At 36.6% G+C, this 18,314-nt stretch overlaps 1 protein-coding gene across 2 annotated transcripts; it reads right to left on the bottom strand.

Moving 5' to 3' along the window:
* Window positions 1-1,906: 1,906 nt before the first annotated feature.
* On the bottom strand, window positions 1,907-18,199 carry LOC148839950 (uncharacterized). 2 transcript variants are annotated; one of them, XM_088926960.1, is made up of 7 exons: window positions 18,050-18,199; window positions 14,033-14,047; window positions 13,191-13,205; window positions 12,334-12,348; window positions 8,359-8,386; window positions 6,459-6,644; window positions 1,907-2,850 (listed from the first exon to the last, which is right to left on the bottom strand). In XM_088926960.1, exons 1-7 carry the CDS (start codon window positions 18,077-18,079, stop codon window positions 2,561-2,563), a joined length of 579 nt encoding a protein of 192 aa, XP_088783086.1. In that variant the 5' UTR covers window positions 18,080-18,199; the 3' UTR covers window positions 1,907-2,560. The 2 variants fall into 2 exon arrangements, with proteins under 2 accessions (XP_088783086.1, XP_088783096.1); XM_088926970.1 differs by lacking the exon at window positions 1,907-2,850 and adding an exon at window positions 2,890-3,675.
* Window positions 18,200-18,314: the final 115 nt, after the last annotated feature.

Below are 18,314 nucleotides of genomic sequence, written 5' to 3'. Positions count from 1 at the left end.
ATCACCTCTAAGAGTATATCCCTAAGAATGGGACTACAAATGTCGAAGTGATTTGTTGTATTCATGTAAGATACCATGATTAATGGCATTGAAAAAGCGGGCATAAGAGAGAAAGCATTGGAAAAGAATTCTATAGATAATAAAAGGTGTATAAAAATAAAAGGTACACAGCTCTTTCTTTTAATGCAAGCATATATCATGAAGCTGCATCAGTGTGTGAATTTGAAAGAAACAAGTAGAGGTTAATCCAATGTTTAAAAGTAGGAAGAGTAAAACAGTTTTGACTGGAGAGCCTCCTTTAAGTCAGATTTGCTTTGAATGTTTCTTTGGCTTCATGATAAAGTTTGTGTTGGGAGCTGTACTAATCCCCTGATACTATTTTATTGAAAGACAGTTGAGAAAGAAGACCCAATATGATAAACTATAGAAAAATATTACTGAAAAGGTAAAAGTTACTTGACTTTTATCACACTTTTTCATTCATCTGATCTGTTTTTATTTTAGCAGTCATGTTGGTAAGTGCATTGGAAAAGCTTTAGCAGTGTGTTGCTATTTCAGTTATACTCATCTCCCAGAGATTAGCAGAGTAGGTTAAGATCAGACAGCTTTCACAAAGTCTAAGAAGTGTTGTGTTTTTAGGTTATTTATCTTGAAAGCAAGTTCTTTGTGAACAGGTTCCATTACGGAGTGTGTTACTTAATGATGAAAACTGGAACAGGTGAACGTGAATTACCATTTTGGTAACAGTCACCTGTTACAATAACACATTACAACACACATTTACTTTCAAACTTTTAGGGATTACAGAAAATGATTGTTTTGGAATTCTTCTGGGAAGAATGAAAATTTTGTCACCAGTCTTTATGAACAGATTGGGGCACTAGTGCTTTGAGGCACTAGAGAGGTGTATCCTAGATTGTAGACTGTCAGGAGGTGTAGCTCGTGTGCTTCTGAGAGAGAACTGTGTGAGAGAAGACGGGAAGTGGAGAAGACTCAGCAGTGTTTTTTACCAGAAAGTGAACATCATCTAATCTAGCTCTGAGATGCTCCTGCAGAAAAAGACCTGGACTCTAGCAGGTCATGTCTCCTGTCTTGTCATGCTTGAGTGATTGATAAATTCAAGTAATGGGATAATTCAAAGGGACAGTATGTGAGAAAAGAGTGTGTTTGAATGGTAGTCGTTGAGCTGCTTGGGCCAGAATGACAGGAGACTAGATTAGAAAATCTGTTGGGAGACCTCCGCCTTGATATAGGAAGGGTGAGGAACGGAGTATCACGCTCTTGGCTCTGCTAGTGAGCAGTGTGTGGTGTTTGGGTACTAGGGAAACTGGAGGGCTGGAGCCATGATGTAGCAGGGTGGGAGGGCTGATTATCAGCTCCTGGTTGTCTCTGCCGGTGAAGACCAGAGAGCAGAAAGTGCAGCCAAAAGGAAACTGAATGTACAAGAAGACAGGTAGAGGCTACCTATCTAAATCCTGGCTCTCTGACGATGAGTGACATCTGTCATGTTTCCACTGCAGGGACAGAGAGGGACCTTGACAGAAGTGAGTACATATCAGACTGTGAGCTGTTTGTTTGCGTGAAAAGAATAGAAGAAAAAAATGCTGAGTCAACTGTTTGGAGCCTGTGTGAGGATTAAATGAAAAGAAGGAAATCTGTAGTGAGTGAGGAAAGAATATGTATAATGGGTTTACAACAATCTCACTCAATATGGTGGAGTCTTTGTGTTACATTTTAAAAGATTAAACAATTATTGCTGAAAGTTTTGTGCAGTATTGATTTTTTTCTTGGTTTATATGATGTTGAGCTTTTTGAGACATATCTGCACTTAATTCTTTTATTTTTCTCTATGTTCTTTTAGAATGCTTATGTGTTGGTTTTTCAGATATTGTAGATCAGAAACAGCAAGAGGCCAAACAAGACGTTTATTTATAATTCATTTGGCACATACATTTAAGGCACAGAATAGTACTGTTTTGTATAAAAGAATAACAACATTGTAGAACTCAGCAATATACAGTATGAGCATGTATGTTTGGTATTGTTGTGAGCTGTCAAAACATCTTATCCAGACACTGCTTGAGTATTTCTAATTTATCTTATAAAATATATTGATGATATGCGAAATGGGAATACACCAGAATATTGTATAAACATCCTCTGAAGTATTTTGAAATCTCATCTATAAATGTTCCTCTTATGATGATGATGCAAGGGTGAAATCTGTGTGCTAGTTTAAAGATACCATAACATTACTGTGAGGCTTTATTTTCAGTATCTCTTTTTATTAGTAGAATGTAATTTCAACTGTTACATTTCTTTAAAATCACTAGTATACAAACACACAACACATGGTGATGACATAAGTTATTCCTGTTTTTTTTACATGCTCAAGATAACTAACTTCAATGAAGATGAATTATCACTGACCACTAAAGTCTGGTTATTGTTGATCGCTGTAAGCTTCTCAAGTATTTGATCATATGTTGCTTTTTTTAGCTCTTGATTATTACTTGACAATACAATTGTATTGGAAGTTCTTAATGAGTATTCCATTACATTAACACAAAAGAAACTTTTGCATGAACCAAAAGAAACCTGGAACTTTTGTTAAATGCAGAAGACTTCTTTCCAGTGTTGTGTATTTTTTTATGCCAGATGCAAATCTGTAGACTGATACGACAGCTTGATCATTGATTTCACAATTTTCCAGCAATCCCTTAGATTCGTGGAACAGACAGTCAACAGTACATTGTATATTGCTTCTGTACACCAGTCTGCTGCTTTCAACCACAACAGAGTCAGCATTGTGAGTGTGATGCATCACTACCAGAATGACAGGCTTGTGATCTGCAGAGAGAGTGAAATATTTGTTTTCAAATTAAACAACTGTTTTTATTTTAATTGCAGAAATATCCCTGTTCTTTAAAAGAAAATAAACTCAAAATTATGATCAAGATTTTACACATAACTTTAAAAAAACATTAAAGCAGTACTATAAAAATCAAGAGCAGTGTTTCATAAATTAACAGTTTAAGATACTCATTAGGGTGCATTAGAAGTATTTTAACTTGCAGTGGCTATGGAAAGTATACACCCCCTCTGACTTATCTACAGTTTATTGTGTTTATTAATTATTAAATTAATTATAAAACTGAAAATGGCTGGTCACGTTTTTCCAATTTTTCTATTAAAAGTGCTCAAACTGCTTCAGATTGTATGGAAAAAGTTGGTACACAGCAATTTTCAATTCCTGCCACAGTTTCTTCATTGGATTGAGGACTGGGCTTTGTCTGGGTCACTCCAGAACATTGACTTTTTTCTTTTCAAATTCTTCCAGTGTGACTTTAATTGTATGTTTTGGGTCATTGTCCTACTGGAATATGAACCTTTTCCCAGGTCCCATGTCTCTTGCAGACTGCAGCAGGTTTTCCACCAGGATTTCACTTTGCTGCTTCAATATTTTCTTCTATCTTCACAAGTCTTCGAGGCCAATGCAACAAAGCTTCCTCATAGCATGACACTGCAACCACCATGCCTCGCTTTTACACTGTCACATGTTCACTGTTACGCTGGCACCAAACATAACACTTACAGAGGCCAAAAAGGTCAATTTTGGTCTTGTCAGACCATAGAATCTTCTTCCATTTGGTCTTGGAGTCTCCCATATGCCCTCTGGAAAAGTATAGTCGAGATTTGATGAGAGTTTTTTGTGACTCTCCCATGAAGCTCAAATTTGTGAAGCACCCAGGCAATTGTTATATGCACAGTTTCATCTCAGCCATGGAAGACTCTAATAATTAGAGTTGTCACAGGCCTCTTGGTGCTCTTCTTGCCTGCATACTTTTTTGAGGACACCCTGTTCTTCACAGTTATGCCATATTTTATTCCTTTCTTTTATTATGGACTTTACTGTGCTTTGGGGGAAGTATAATGCCTTGGAAATTTCCTTATACCCTTCCCCTGATTGGTGCTTTTCAATAACTTTATCGCAGATTTATTTAGAATGTTTGTCTTCATAATAAACAGTACAGTACTGTTTCTGGGGGGGCAGTACTAGTCAACTGTGGGACCTCCCAGAGATATGTATATTTATCCTAAACTCATGTGAAGCACCATTAGTGCCTATTTAGGTTTGTAAAGGGTTGTGAATACTTATGCAATTACTTTTTCTGTTTATAATTAATTTAGGAAGATCTGTAGAATTTTGTTTTCAATTTGACATTATAGAGCATTGTTTTGATCAACGGCAAAAAATCCCAACTAAATACATTGTGATTCTATATTCTATCATAGTAACATATAAAAAGTCCAAGGGGGTGAATACTTATGATAGCCCCTATATCTATATATAAATACCTAGGACAGTATTCTGTCTGAAGCTTCCTGTTTGATTAGAATATCATGGCTTCAAAAGGTAATCATGAAAATAGTAAAAATAGTGAATAGTGAAAAGAGTGAATGCCTAGGCCTGCGAGTCCTGCTGATGCTGCTTTGATTGTTTGATTATCTACTCAGTACTGTTTCTGCATATAGTGCAATTGTATTATTGAAAGTCATCTTGGATTATGATGTAGGTCAGATAGTTGTTAGAATAATATATATTTTTTGCATTTATTGTATTTTCTATTATATTTTGCACCACGCATGTTTTTATTTCAAAGCTTATGATATGGAGCACTGGAAATAAACATCCCAGCAGATCAGAACTGGCCTGTATCTGTTGACTTTACTCATATTTCCAACACCCTTAGCTAAGCTACAGCTCCATGCCAGCAAGCCTTACTGTAGCTGTTACATGCTGTTATTAAGTTTTCTCAGTTATGCCTTCATCCATACAATATACATATTTTTACCCATTTATACAGGAAAATTTACTGAAGCGTGTCTGAGACCTTTGCTCAGAGATGCATGTAGTACTATACCCACCACCCCAACCAAATCATTGATCATTGCCTAAAAGCTCAGTCATGTACTTGTTTTTAAAGAATATTTTTCTTTTGTTGCCTCTTCATAGCAAAGGTTTCTGAAAAGCTACATGTCCATTGAGGTCATTTTGAAGTACACTAAAAGCATCCATAGGGAAGGAGGTGCTGGATAGTCATACATGATGGTTAGTGAAGATCTAAGTGTATTATCACGTAACCTATAACACTAAAGCTTATAGAATTAAATTATAGTATTATTAGACAGTGTTGAATTCCTTCATCAAGTTATCATTTTCACCCTTCTTCAGTCCCTTTATTGCTAAAGTCTGTGTGATTGAAAGCACAATACAGCTGTGTTTATGTCCACATCATGCTGGTGTAGTCATGACGTCATACAGTACAAATATTTTCAGGTAAAATTAGGCAAAGATGATAGGCAAATACTGTAGTTACTGTGCTGTTACTGTGTTTACAGTAAACAGAAAATATGCCTCATGCTGGGGAAAAACAAAGTACTAAATTAAATACAACCAGCTAGAAAAGACTGAAGTACTATGGGTCCTAGAAGCACTCAAGAATAAATCTCCAGGTCTTGATCATACTCTGCCAATTGTTCTTTGATAAGAGATACAGAATTTGTCCTAAGCCTTTAATAACACTTTTCCAGCAGTAACTCGAGGGGTAATAGCCATAGGAAGCTCGGCATTGCTAATGTTCTGTAGTTCCCATTAAAGAGGGTAGTAAAACTGAACCAATTAATTAAAGGCCAGTAGGTCTTCTGTTAAGGATTTATTTTTTTAAGGGTCATCTGTTTGGAAGCAGGATTCTAGACCATATTCAGTATGGATTTAGAAAAGACAGGTCTCATTTCACTAACCTGTTAGATCCATTCCTTCTGTAATCTTGTGCTGTTGTGATGGAATATCTTGCCTACAGAGATCTGAACTTCACGACCCCTGACCACCTACCAGCACGTCCTCAAGACAGCACCTGTATTTGCCTCCTCTCTCAGGCACCTTACTCTTTATCTACTGCCATGATTCCCCAGCTTGTTTCCAAATAAAAGCACTAAGGCTATCCTGCACCTGGAATCAGTGACCCTCCTTATCATAAAACAAATATGCTTGTTTTCCTATACATACTATTCTGTATATTAATGTTATCTATTTTGTTTATTCACATATTGTATTGATCATTAACAAACTGCAAGGCACCATAGATAAGGGGCATGTGCTAAGAAAAATAATAGAAATAAAAATGTCTAAAGGAACTAAAATTAAATTATATTATTTTCTTGTGATGTCTTACTGGTTTCATATTATTTTAAGACTGGTATTGGCAATGCTATTGGGATTCTTCTACAATTCTAAAACGCACCCTGATGTGAAAAGTCAGCCCACATTTTTTGTTAAAGTGTTCTGAATTTACAGTTATACAGCACTAATGTCATTTCCTCTCCTTTACTTTCAAGACATTTAGTAGAAAATATTTAAATTACTAAAGAAGACAGTTATTAGTTCGTACTCTCACCTGGAAGGTTCTTAATGGCAGCATCAATATCGGTTCCAATTCGAGAGCTGACAGGGCAGAAAGCCACAATAACATCACAGTCTTCTTCACACTCACACTCTTTAATTATTATGCTTCTCTGAATTCTTTTAATGAAGTCGATGTGAGCATTCAGGGTCTGTCCAAGAACCCGGACATGGAGTTTAACTGGAAAGATATTATACAGAGATATACCACATAAAATGAAGAAAATTAAACAACGCTCCTGAAATTAATTAAACTAAAAAGGCTGAAGTCAAAACATAGTGTTTATCCTTTTTTTTCTTTTCAGCCTACAATTAACAATTCAATATAATTTCTAATATAAGATATCACTGAACATAGTTGGTCATGAATTTTAATTAACAAACTCTTCGAGGTAAGCAGGAAATTCTTTATACAGCCACACATATATATCATATACAGGTGGGTAGCTGCGTCAGCATGCGTAGGCTGCAAAGGAACAAGTAATAGGTTTATTCCATGGTGAAAAAAAGAAGAAAGAGAACACAACGTTTCGGCCGTGGAGCCTTCTTCAGGTGTGTCACACACACCTGAAGAAGGCGCCACGGCCGAAACGTTGTGTTCTCTTTCTTCTTTTTTTCAGCATGGAACAAACCTATTACTTGTTCCTTTATAGCATATACAGCTACTGACAAAATAGAACTAGGAGGCCAATTAGTATTGCATGGAAAAGCAATCCAGGCTATGCAAAAAGTACATTTAAAACCTAAGAAAAGGAGACATGTCTTTACAAAAATAGGTTGTGGGAGTATGGAATAAATGACTTAGCCATGTTGTTGATATGAAACCCTGTTTTATTTTAAGAAATGATTGGGTTAGATCCTTGAATTAGCTGCTGACTGCCAAATGGACTAGACAGACCAAATAGAGTTTTCTCATTTGTAGCCTTTAATATACACATCTGTGATAGATGCAAGTCACCCATCTCCTCATTTGTGTAGTTTGGCTCCTAATTAGTCTTGTACTGAAGCTTTAATTCTGAAGCAGTTTTCCTAGTCACACTATTCATGGCCTGTGAAAATTGTACTGTAGTGCCCAATGGCTTGTGAGTATCTGGCCATAGGTCCAATCTTCCTCAATCAGAATCATGCGCCACCCTCACATATTCTGTGATAGGATGAGGAATGCCATGTGTGCATGACAGCCCTTTTTGTCCTTGGGTTGAAGTCACTCCCTGTTCTTGTGCTCACCGATGTTGAAGGTGATCTTCCTTTTCCTCCTTTCATTGCAATTTTATACAGTATTTTCTTTCTTTTTTGTAATTTTATGTAGTTGCATTATAGAATTAACATTGCTTTTATTTTTTTTTAAGGAAGGAGTTATCCAATATGAATATTCTTTCTTAGAGAAAATGTTAATAAAGTGCCATCTGGGTTGTAGTATTATTCTACAACAGACTCATCTGTGCCACGCTGCTTAAATCACAAAAAGATCCAGTTGCTCAGTGATTCAAGTTCTTGTTGAAGCTCAGTACAAAAATCAGAAAAAAAAGAGTAGAATGAAAGTAAAAACAAAAGAGAGAACTGATTAGTTTGGCATTTTTCCACTGGTATAAATTAAATGCACATTTCATGGATTTTCCTTTTATCTGGCTCGTACTTTTTTCAAAAGTGATTTGCAGTCTATTGTGTGGCACCGTCCTAATTCAATCAGTTAATGGGTACACGAATTCAGGAGGAACAATTTAGTGTAATCAATCAAATCTATCCTCCATGCACTTAAGATTAACATTTTCAACCCAATTCAAATTTGCCAAAATTTAAAATGATGATACTATTCAATTTAAAATATACAGTGTATAATGTATAATATGACAAAATATACAATATATATAGAATTGTAAGGTGAAAATAATTACCTGGCAGGGTGGAGAGTGTGGAGCGAAGCTGTGAGAAAGATAAAAACCTTTTAGATTTAATATAGTACATCAAATGTTTCAAGCAATGTTTTTTAAATAATATATATTTACAATTTAGGTAGTAGCCTGTAGAATTTTTATTTATTGAAATTACCGGTAAGAAATTTTAGACAACCAAATATATATATACAGTATATGTTGTTGATTAGAACAGAGTTATGTTTTTTGTAAACCTTATTAGCAGAAGAACCAACAGACTGTCCACCAGGGGCAAACATGTTGTGCGTGATATAATTGTAGCGTATCTTAACTCTCTGACTTTGAACTAATCTATAGTTTTTCTTTTTATATTTCTATTTTAGTTTTTCTGTTTAGTTTTTATTTTAGAAATTACAGAAAATAATTTAATCTTGTTTCCGTCTTTATTTACCACTAGATGGCACCCAAACTGCAAGATTATTACTCCCTGTCAAAATGATATTGGAAGGCAAACGCAAATTAACACAAACTCACCCTTAAATCCAAAATAGAAGTATAAGTGAGACTTCTTTTGTAAAAATATTATTGTATCCTGCTGTCAAAAAAATTGTTTTGTTTTTTGAATCTACAAATTTAGCTATTGTAGAAAAAGATTACCTAAAATAGGTTTCAATATGCTGAAACTTTTAAAAGGAATGAAAACTTGTAAAGGAATAGAAGAAGGAACACATACAGGTAGTCTTAAGTCTTACACAATTCTACAATATGTTATGTAAAGATCTTTGAAGTCATACAGCATATCATTCAGTATGACACACTCCCTGTTACCCAATAGAGCACTCCACCACAGAATCATTAATTACACTACCTCCTACATACTGACAAAAATCCCGTTTACAGCTACAGTTTTTGAAGCACAGAATGTACATCTGGAGTAGTATGTCATTACAATTTAGACGCATGTGCTAAATTGCTACTGTATATATTTTTGCATAATGCATACAGTATATTAAATGAATACTTTTTATTTACTTTTTATACTACTTATCTCTCCCTTTTCAGCCCTGTTTCATTGTTAGGTGTCCAACTCCTCACACCTTCAGTTCCAACATACTGTATCACCAGTGTCTCTTCCCCTGCCCCTATCCTCCTTTCCTGCTGTCCTTGTAGAAGCCTGTCCAGCCACTGAAATTCACTACATCACATCGGTGTGAGTGCACAGAGTCTTTCCTAGGTCCAGGATTCCAGATTCCACGCCATTTGCAGCTACAGACTGCCTCCCTGTCACTTGCCCCCTCTTTGCTGCTGACAATCAGGTTTATTTTTGGCCCTTAACCTTGTTGTCCACACTACCCTCAAGCTCCCACCCACAGCCCTGGCAGAGACCATCTAAACCATTCTTGACTCCTGTTTTCCTAAAAGGGTCATTGCTTTTTCTGTTATTTTGGGAGTTCCTGCTGGACTCTGTCCTCGTTCATTCAGTTGCAGCTGAAGAGATGTGGATCAGACAGGCCAGGGCACGTGATTTCACCATCAGATCTATGAGTTTTTATTCTAATTATCCTACTCTTTTATTCCTCTGCCTTTCCATCCATTCACTGACTAGAATCAGTAAGAGATTACTCACTTTTGATTTCTACACTATTTCTGCATTGGGTAACCAAAGCCTACCACAATGCCATATCTTTGTGTCTCTCCTTCAGGATTTTCATAACTCATAATGGAGTCCCAACCTTCCACTACCAACTAATTGCCTCACCACAAGACTGAACATACCCCTTCCAGTTCAACCAGAGCAGACATGGACAGGTGCCTCATCACAAGCTGTCTCTCTTTACACAGACAGCCCTGCTCTCACCCTAGAACAGGTTACGTGCATCATTGCTCAGTCCCCTTCAGCAACTGTGGGTGGAATCTGTCCCTTCCAGAGTTTAGACATTTCTCCCGGCCTCTCACTGTGAGAGCTTGCTTTTTACTGTCTCTGTGACAGTGGTGTAGGGACAAGACACATTATCTCACTTAGAATTAAGTGATATTAAATATTACTAAGTGATCTTTGTGCCTGGACCAAGCAGCCTGTTGCCTGTCACAGGAATGTAGCCCCCCTCTGTGATCTCAGCCACAGGATGCCCTAGTGGTCTTTGCATGTGAGCAAGTTAGGGAGTTGAGCTTATCTTTTGGATAAGGATCTTTCTCAGGACAGTTCGGATTGGGTGTCAATATTCCTTTAAGATAGACGTCCACTGCTGGTGCCTGGATGTCTGGTAGAGGGATATAGGCAAATCTGGAAATAATCTTAAACATCACAGGTTGTGGTCAATAATCCAGAAAGATGGCCAACCAATCAGGGACCTGCAGGGTGTGGGTACCCACTCCAAATGGTAGCTTCTTGACCAATCACCAGCCGTATTTTCCCCTAAAAATTAAAAACCATTAAAAAGCAGTGCATCACCTCTAAGTTCGCCACCTTCCTTTCTCCATTGAACCAACTTGGCTGACTTAAAACAACAACCACATGCCTGCCAAACTTGTTGACTGAACATTGGGACATAAATGTTTTTCCAAAGTGCTGAGTTAGAGGGTGAGCCTGTACCTAAAGACAGAATTCTGCCCGAGGACTAGCCTGCAGTAGGGCCTTGCAGCCAGCTAGTTACCACCATGTGCCAACTTGATCACAGGAGAAAACAGTTGTAATTTTCATCATATGGAGTTTTCGCCTGAATACAACATTATTCAGCAATAGCTGCTATGCTGGGAGCAAACATAGTTTCTCCCCCTTTTGTATGATTTGCCCCGATCGAGTAGTCACCACCCTGTGCAGACTTTGTCCCCATTTCATCTCAGCGCTGTTCCCCAAACAATCCATTTGACGGAATTGACTCTCAACACAAGGCTACAGCAGGATCTCTGTCTCTTTCCCTGATACCTCGAGCTGCCGAAGGGCTGGAGTGGCACCAAGCCAGCAGAGCACGGATTGGACATGTCAGCTGTTCCCCCATCCTACTGTGTGGGAGTTTTTAATCCACTGTTGTATAATTCAGTATTCAACCTCTCGAGAATAAAACTGTAATATTAACATGTTCAGATATTTTTAAGGTGTGTGGCTGTGTCAGCATGCGTAGGTTGCAAAGGAACAAGTAATAGGTTTATTCCATGCTGAAAAGAGAAGAAAGAGAACACAACGTTTTGGCCGTGGAGCCTTCTTCAGGTTGCGAGGGTGTGAAGCTCACTTTCACAAAACCCCTACAGTGGCGTTGACCTACAGGGGAGTCTCCCTGTGAGGTTGTGTGTCTCACTGCCACACCTGACAGCAGGGGTCCAAGTCCCCTGAGTCGACTCACCCATCTGGCAGCCCTCAGAGGCTCCCCCGTGATATTGTTACTCAGTAATGAAGGGTGTAACACCCCTGAGTCATCCTGGACCCACTTAACCTAATATAGGGAGTTTGGCTTCACACTGGTGAGGCCAGTTCTCTAATTATCTCGTGCATATGTGATCTTAAGGCATCTGGCGCATCTCACTAGCGCTCTTTAGTGGGTTAACTCCTTAACCGACACTCTAGATCCAGCTGCCCTCTTAGAGCCATGATACACCCATAATACATTATCCTATCCATAAACTTGTATTGTCACATTAAGGTAAAAACTGTAAGTTTAGCAAAAGGGATGAAAACCTATGCAGTCAATTTTTGTATGCAGTTTTTGCTGACATTTAATTTGTTAATGTTCTTCCATGTGTGCAAAGAGAAATATTTTTCATGATCACGTATGATTTAGGAAATTAAAAAATAAGATCCTGAAATGCAGATAATCAATGAAGATTTGAAAGAGAGCTTAAAACATTTGGTAGTACATTTTCATATATGCAGAAATTCATTTTATATGGATATTAAAGAAATGAGAAATACATTTTAAATGGCATATAAACTGAACATTTAAAATCTTTAAATTTACATTGAGTAAAAATTAGAATTACAAAGTTACAAATAATACTTACCACTACCCGTATTGCCTGAAAGCAAAAATACAGTGATTAAATTTTTTTTAATATGACATATTAAAATATTAATATGACAAATATTAACATACTAAAATAAATTTATTTTCAAATGGTTTAATATCATATCATTTAATATGATAATATTGCTTAATAATAGGTAATACTTCTGCAAGAGATACATCTTTCTGACAGTGAACATGTCAAATTCAACAGATGTGTTCAATTTCTCTCATAAAACAGGTTGTAAAAGGGGGATAGTCATACTGACAAAAAATGGAAGAAGAAAAAAACGAAACATCGTATGCATATTTTACATGTATGCCGTTTCTTCAAGGAATACAAAGTACAAAAGAATTACAAGTTCAATTAATTAAATTCGTAATCTGATAACTACAGGATAAGACCTACAGAATAAAAAAGGAAAAAGCGTAAATGCAAAAAATATTTGAGACACGGTTTAATATGACATATACTGTACCAAAGGAGGTGAATACTAATGTAATTTAATTCATTAAATGTTTTTTTCTTATTATTTTCTCTATTTTGTAATTATGTGTTTTGGTCTGTAAGGTATTTCCGGTTTTTGAAAATAAGGCAAAGAGAACTCATAAAGATTTTAGAATTTTCATAAAAATGGTTAAATCAAGAACATTTTAAAAATCCAGGAAAAAGAGATGAACAATGAAGATTTGAAAAGTAATTAAAAAAAGGTAGTATATTTTTATATATTCAAAAATTTGGTTTATCTGAACACTCAGTAAAAAATGTTTTAATGAACATGAACAAAGAGTATAAAATATAACAATTTACATAGAGCTAAAATGACTTGTTTACAATTTAAAATTAATACTTACCACCAAAGTGAAGACCTGAAAGAAAAAAATACAGTGATTTTGAATTGTTTAATATGACATATAAAATATGAACATAGTATAATAAATGTAATTTCAAATTGTTTAATATAATTTAACATGATAATATTGTTTAATAATAGGTCATACTTCTGCAAGAGATTAATCTTTCTGACAGTGAACATGTCAAATTTAAACAGATGGGTTTGATAAAGTGTTCTATTTCTCTCATAAAACAGGTCGTAAAAGGGGCATAGTCATACTGATAAAAAATTGAAGAAAAAAACTAAACATTGTATGCATGTTTCACATGTATGCTGTTTCTTCAAGGAATAAAAAGTAAAAAAAAATACAAGTTTGATAAATTAAATTCATAATCTGGTAACTGCAGGATAAGACCTACAGAATAAAAACGGAAAAAGTATAGATGCAAAATATATTTGAGACATGGTTTAATATGACATACAGTATACTGTACCAAAGGAGGTGAATACTAATGTAATTTAATTAATTAAATGATTTTTCTTATTTTGAAATTGTGTGTTTTGGTCTGTAGGGTATTTCCAGTTTTTTAAAATAAGGCAAAGAGAACTCATAAAGATTTTTCATGATCATGTGTGATTTAGGAAATTAAAAAATGAGATCCTGAAATACAGATAATCTATGAAGATTTGAAAGATAGATTAAAACATTTGGTAGTACATTTTCATATACAGTATGCAGAAATTCATTTTATATGGATACTAAAGAAATGAGAAATACATTTTAATTGGCATATAAACTGAGCATTTAAAATATTAAAATTTACATTGAGTAAAAATGATGAAGTTCCAAACAATACTTACCACTACCCCTGTTGCCTGAAAGAAAAAATACGGTGATTTTAAATTGTTTATCCTTATTGTACATATTTAAAATAATTTATAAAAGGAAGTGTTCAGTTCAGTACAGATATAATTATGTATCATAATCACACTGGAACCTGTTAGATGAATCACACTTAAAATATTGTTACAGTTTCTCTTTATGTACTGTAGCACAGCCTGAAATCCTTTTTTTCGGGTTATGAGCCTCAATGAAACATGAGTTCTTTATACAATAAATATAAACAAGTTTAAGTGCACCCTCTCCCAGGGTTGCACAAAACTTGACTAATGTACATTAGAATTTATATAAATACCTGCCAGGGGTCCCATAATATTTTTTTTAATTAAGGTACATGCCTGCTCATTTTTGGAATAGGCTCCAGTCCCCCCACAACACTATATTGGAAGAAGTGGTTTGAAAATAGATGGATGGATGGTATGTTTACCTTACATGCTGTCAGAGCACCATTCCAAACACACTGGACCTGTACCAATTTGCCTACCGGCCCAACAGATCCACAGATGACGCAATCTCCATTGCCATACACACTGCCCTATCTCAACTGGATAAAAAGAACACATATGCAAGACTACTATTCATCGACTTCATCTCAGCTTTTAACACTATCATTCCAGAGAAACTAGTCAAGAAACTCAGTGCACTGGGTCTCAACACCACCCTCTGCAACTGGATTCAGGACTTTCTGACAGGCAGACCTCAGGCTGTCAGGCTTGGAAACCACACCTCCAGCACACTAACTCTGAACACTGGGGTTCCCCAGGGGTGTGTGCTTGATCCATTACTCTACACCCACGACTGTAAGGCCAAACACAACACCAACCCCATCATCAAGTTTGCCGATGACACCACAGTTGTAGGTCTGATCACAGACAATGATGAGAGGGCCTACAGGGAGGAGGTCAATCTCCTTACAACGTGGTATGAAGACAACAACCTCACCCTCAACGTCAGCAAAACCAAGGAACTGATCGTTGATTTCAGGAAACTGCAAAACGGACATGCCCCTATCCACATCAGAAGGACTGAAGTGGAAATGGTCAGTAACTTTAAATTCCTTGGTGTCCATATCACTGAGGACCTCACATGGTCTCTCAATGCCACCTGTCTGATCAAGAAAGCGCAACAGCGCCTGTACTTCCTAAGACGGTTGAAGAAGGCTAAGATATGTCCCCAGATCCTCACTAACTTTTGCAGATGCACTACAGAAAGCACACTGACAAGTTGCATCACAGTGTGGTATGGCAACTGCAGTATTGCTGACCACAAAGCCTTACAGCGGGTGGTAAAAAACTGCCCAGTCCATCACTGGGGTTGCCCTCCCATCTATATAGGACATTTATGACAGACTGTGCTTGAGGAAACCTCTAAGCATCATCAAAGACACCACACATCCCAGCTACAGACTATATGACCCTCTACCATCGTGAAAACGGTACCGGAGCATTCAGGCCCGGACTACCAGACTCAGAGACAGTTTTTACCCCCGCACTATCAAACTATTAAACTCCCAGCCTCTCTCACTCTCACCTATGATCTGAACCTCACAGTGCCTTCTTTCTTACCAAAAACTCACACATTGAAATTTACCTCTACCTTACATTTCAAAAGGCTCACTCCCCATAAATTCTATCCTTTTATTTCATTCTGTTCATGCATGTTTTTGCACATCTGATGTTGTTTTTGCAGATTACCTGTTATCTTTTTGTTGTTTTGCACATTGCCTGTTGTTGTTTTTTGCACACTGCCTGTTGTCTCTGTCTTTCTTTCATTATACAATTGTATTGTTGTTGTTTTTTGTACTACGTATCATCTGAGAGTTAGCTAAATAGCATTTTGTTCTACCATATACCTGAATATGAGTATAATGACTTAATAAACTTGAACTTGAACTTGAACACAGCCCTATCAGGACCACACTTCCCAGAAGCCTCTGGCAGAATGAGCTGCTGCTGTCAGTCACCTGACCAGTAGGAGAATGACAATTGGTCAGGTGACTGTTTAAAAACCAGGAAGCAGAGACTACCTCTGTCAGTCAGTGGATGCCTGCTGTTTGAAGGGCAGAGGGCAGGACATTTCTGAGAAGGGAGGGAGAAGGACTGACTGTGGACTGATGGTCCGAAGGATCTCTGATTTCTGGGAAATTTGAGGGGTTGGATTTGAACATCTGAAAATTTTGAGAAGAGTTTCAGGGAAGACTGAATTGTTTGAGGCCAGTAAGCAGTTTAGCTGCTCATCTGTGCTAGAGAGGGTCTTTGAAGTAGATGTTTGAGAAATTGACTTTTGAAGAAAGACAATAGAATGTGTCTGTGTTGTTTTCATGTTTTTGTTCTGGGAATTTCTTTCTAGAGTGTGTACTGAGTAAGAATAATAAAAAAATCTGAAGGTTCAGCCAGGATGTCCATGGGGTACTCTTTAATTCAAGACCCTAACCAAGCCTGCACTGTGTATACTTTCCAAAAATAATTCAAGATATTAAAGAGGACGTCCTTTCTCGGAGGACATAATCCTTGACTTCCATTTCAGTAAGGGGATAGATAAGGTCAATTTTGGCCATTGTCTATCTTCTAAATTAAATTAAGCAAAGGCATGCCAGTTTGAAAGTTTCATATTGCATATTGCATGCTGAGACAATTGCCTGAACAATGACACAGAGCTGAGCGAATCTGCAAATAAATGCAAGGGTAATAAAAGGCGCAGTTTGGCTCAGTATCGATAGCCTCCACCACATTTCCCACATCCTGCTTGTCTTGAATCTGTGTGAATGCTTCCTCTTACCACTAGGACACACAGTGTTTTCTAGCAGGATTATTTCTTATTCTTTCTATCTCTGGACTTGAGCTGCTGATCGCTCACCATTTTCCTTCATGATCGTGTTAATTTCTTGCATAATAGGACTTGGGAAAAGAAAAGAGACATCACCAGCTACTGTAATTCATTACAAAAATAAAATGTATAGTTGTGTGTGTTTTCATGTCTTAAAATTATTTAACATATGCTTGATGTTATTTACCTGGGCAACTTCCATGGCTTTGATGAACCAATAAAATCTTATTTGTATCATTTGTAGTAAATAAAATATAAATTAAACAGATTAAATGAAGCTACCATTTTGGTAATATCTAACATAGCAAGTGCCATCTAGCTTTTTGTTAACAAGTGCCACCTACCAGTTCGTTTTAAGCTATGAAGGGCTGAAAGCAGTGTGCCAGACAGGACTAAGGTGTGCTTTCCACTGATATGGACTTTGACATGCATTCTAGATGGCTGCATCTGTACAAGTAAGTCCACTGAAATGGTCCATCACAACAGTGTGAAGCTTGCATAGGAGAGCAATTAGCACATTTTCATTCATCTATTGCCAATTTTTTTATTTTTCTCATAAAAGGAAAACATTTATCATTGAAAAACTTTATAATAAGGTAGAAAAAAAGGTTTTTGCTTTCAGGTCTGTCTCTGTGGTAGCTGTATCAGTGGTACAGCTAGTGCTGCACACAATAAATTCACATTATGGTCAACAAAAAAAACTAAGTTTCTGTGCTATATGTTTGAATTTTTTTTAATTTTTATGAGTAGCAGCATTGCTTTAATTGCTTAAACAGCTTTTGTAATGTAGCTTTTGTCTGTCTTCAAACTTAAAACTGCCACATGATATATGTTCTTTGGATGAAGGTCATAAGCTATGTTCTTCATAATACAGAACAGAATAAAAGCATTAAAAAAAAAAATATTTCTGAAGTACTTTTCTAGCTTCTGTAAAATGTAATATTTGGAAGGTCATTGTTGGTACAACCACAGAGAGAAACACATTGAAAATGTGACTTTGATGAAGATATATCTAATATAGTAATATACAAATATTGTCCATTAAGGTTGATATCTAGTTCTACCTCACATGCTAACATGCTAAATCATGCTTACCAGTATTGGCAGCAACTTAAACTTAAACATTTCCTAGATGTAAGACTGTGAATTACCTGAGATATGACTGAGCTTGCTTGTCCCATCTTCTTTTATCTTAGACGAAATGCAGTATAACTGAATCCAAATGTTCCTTCCTTGAAGCTCGATATAAAGTAATAAGACTTGAGGCCTGCAGTTGCATTGAGAAGTGACTTTCTGTTGTTCTCAACATAGTAGCAGGAATGGAAGTGAAACTGAAACCTAAATGTTTCAATGCAGAAACAGGAGGAGGAGCTAAGGTTACAGCATTGCTAGTTTCTGAAGACATTATCTGACCAA

This window comes from Atractosteus spatula, chromosome 2 (genome assembly GCF_055471065.1).
Source record: "Atractosteus spatula isolate fAtrSpa1 chromosome 2, fAtrSpa1.hap1, whole genome shotgun sequence".
Classification (NCBI taxonomy): domain Eukaryota; kingdom Metazoa; phylum Chordata; class Actinopteri; order Semionotiformes; family Lepisosteidae; genus Atractosteus; species Atractosteus spatula.
This window is presented reverse-complemented; position numbering and strand designations above follow the sequence as displayed.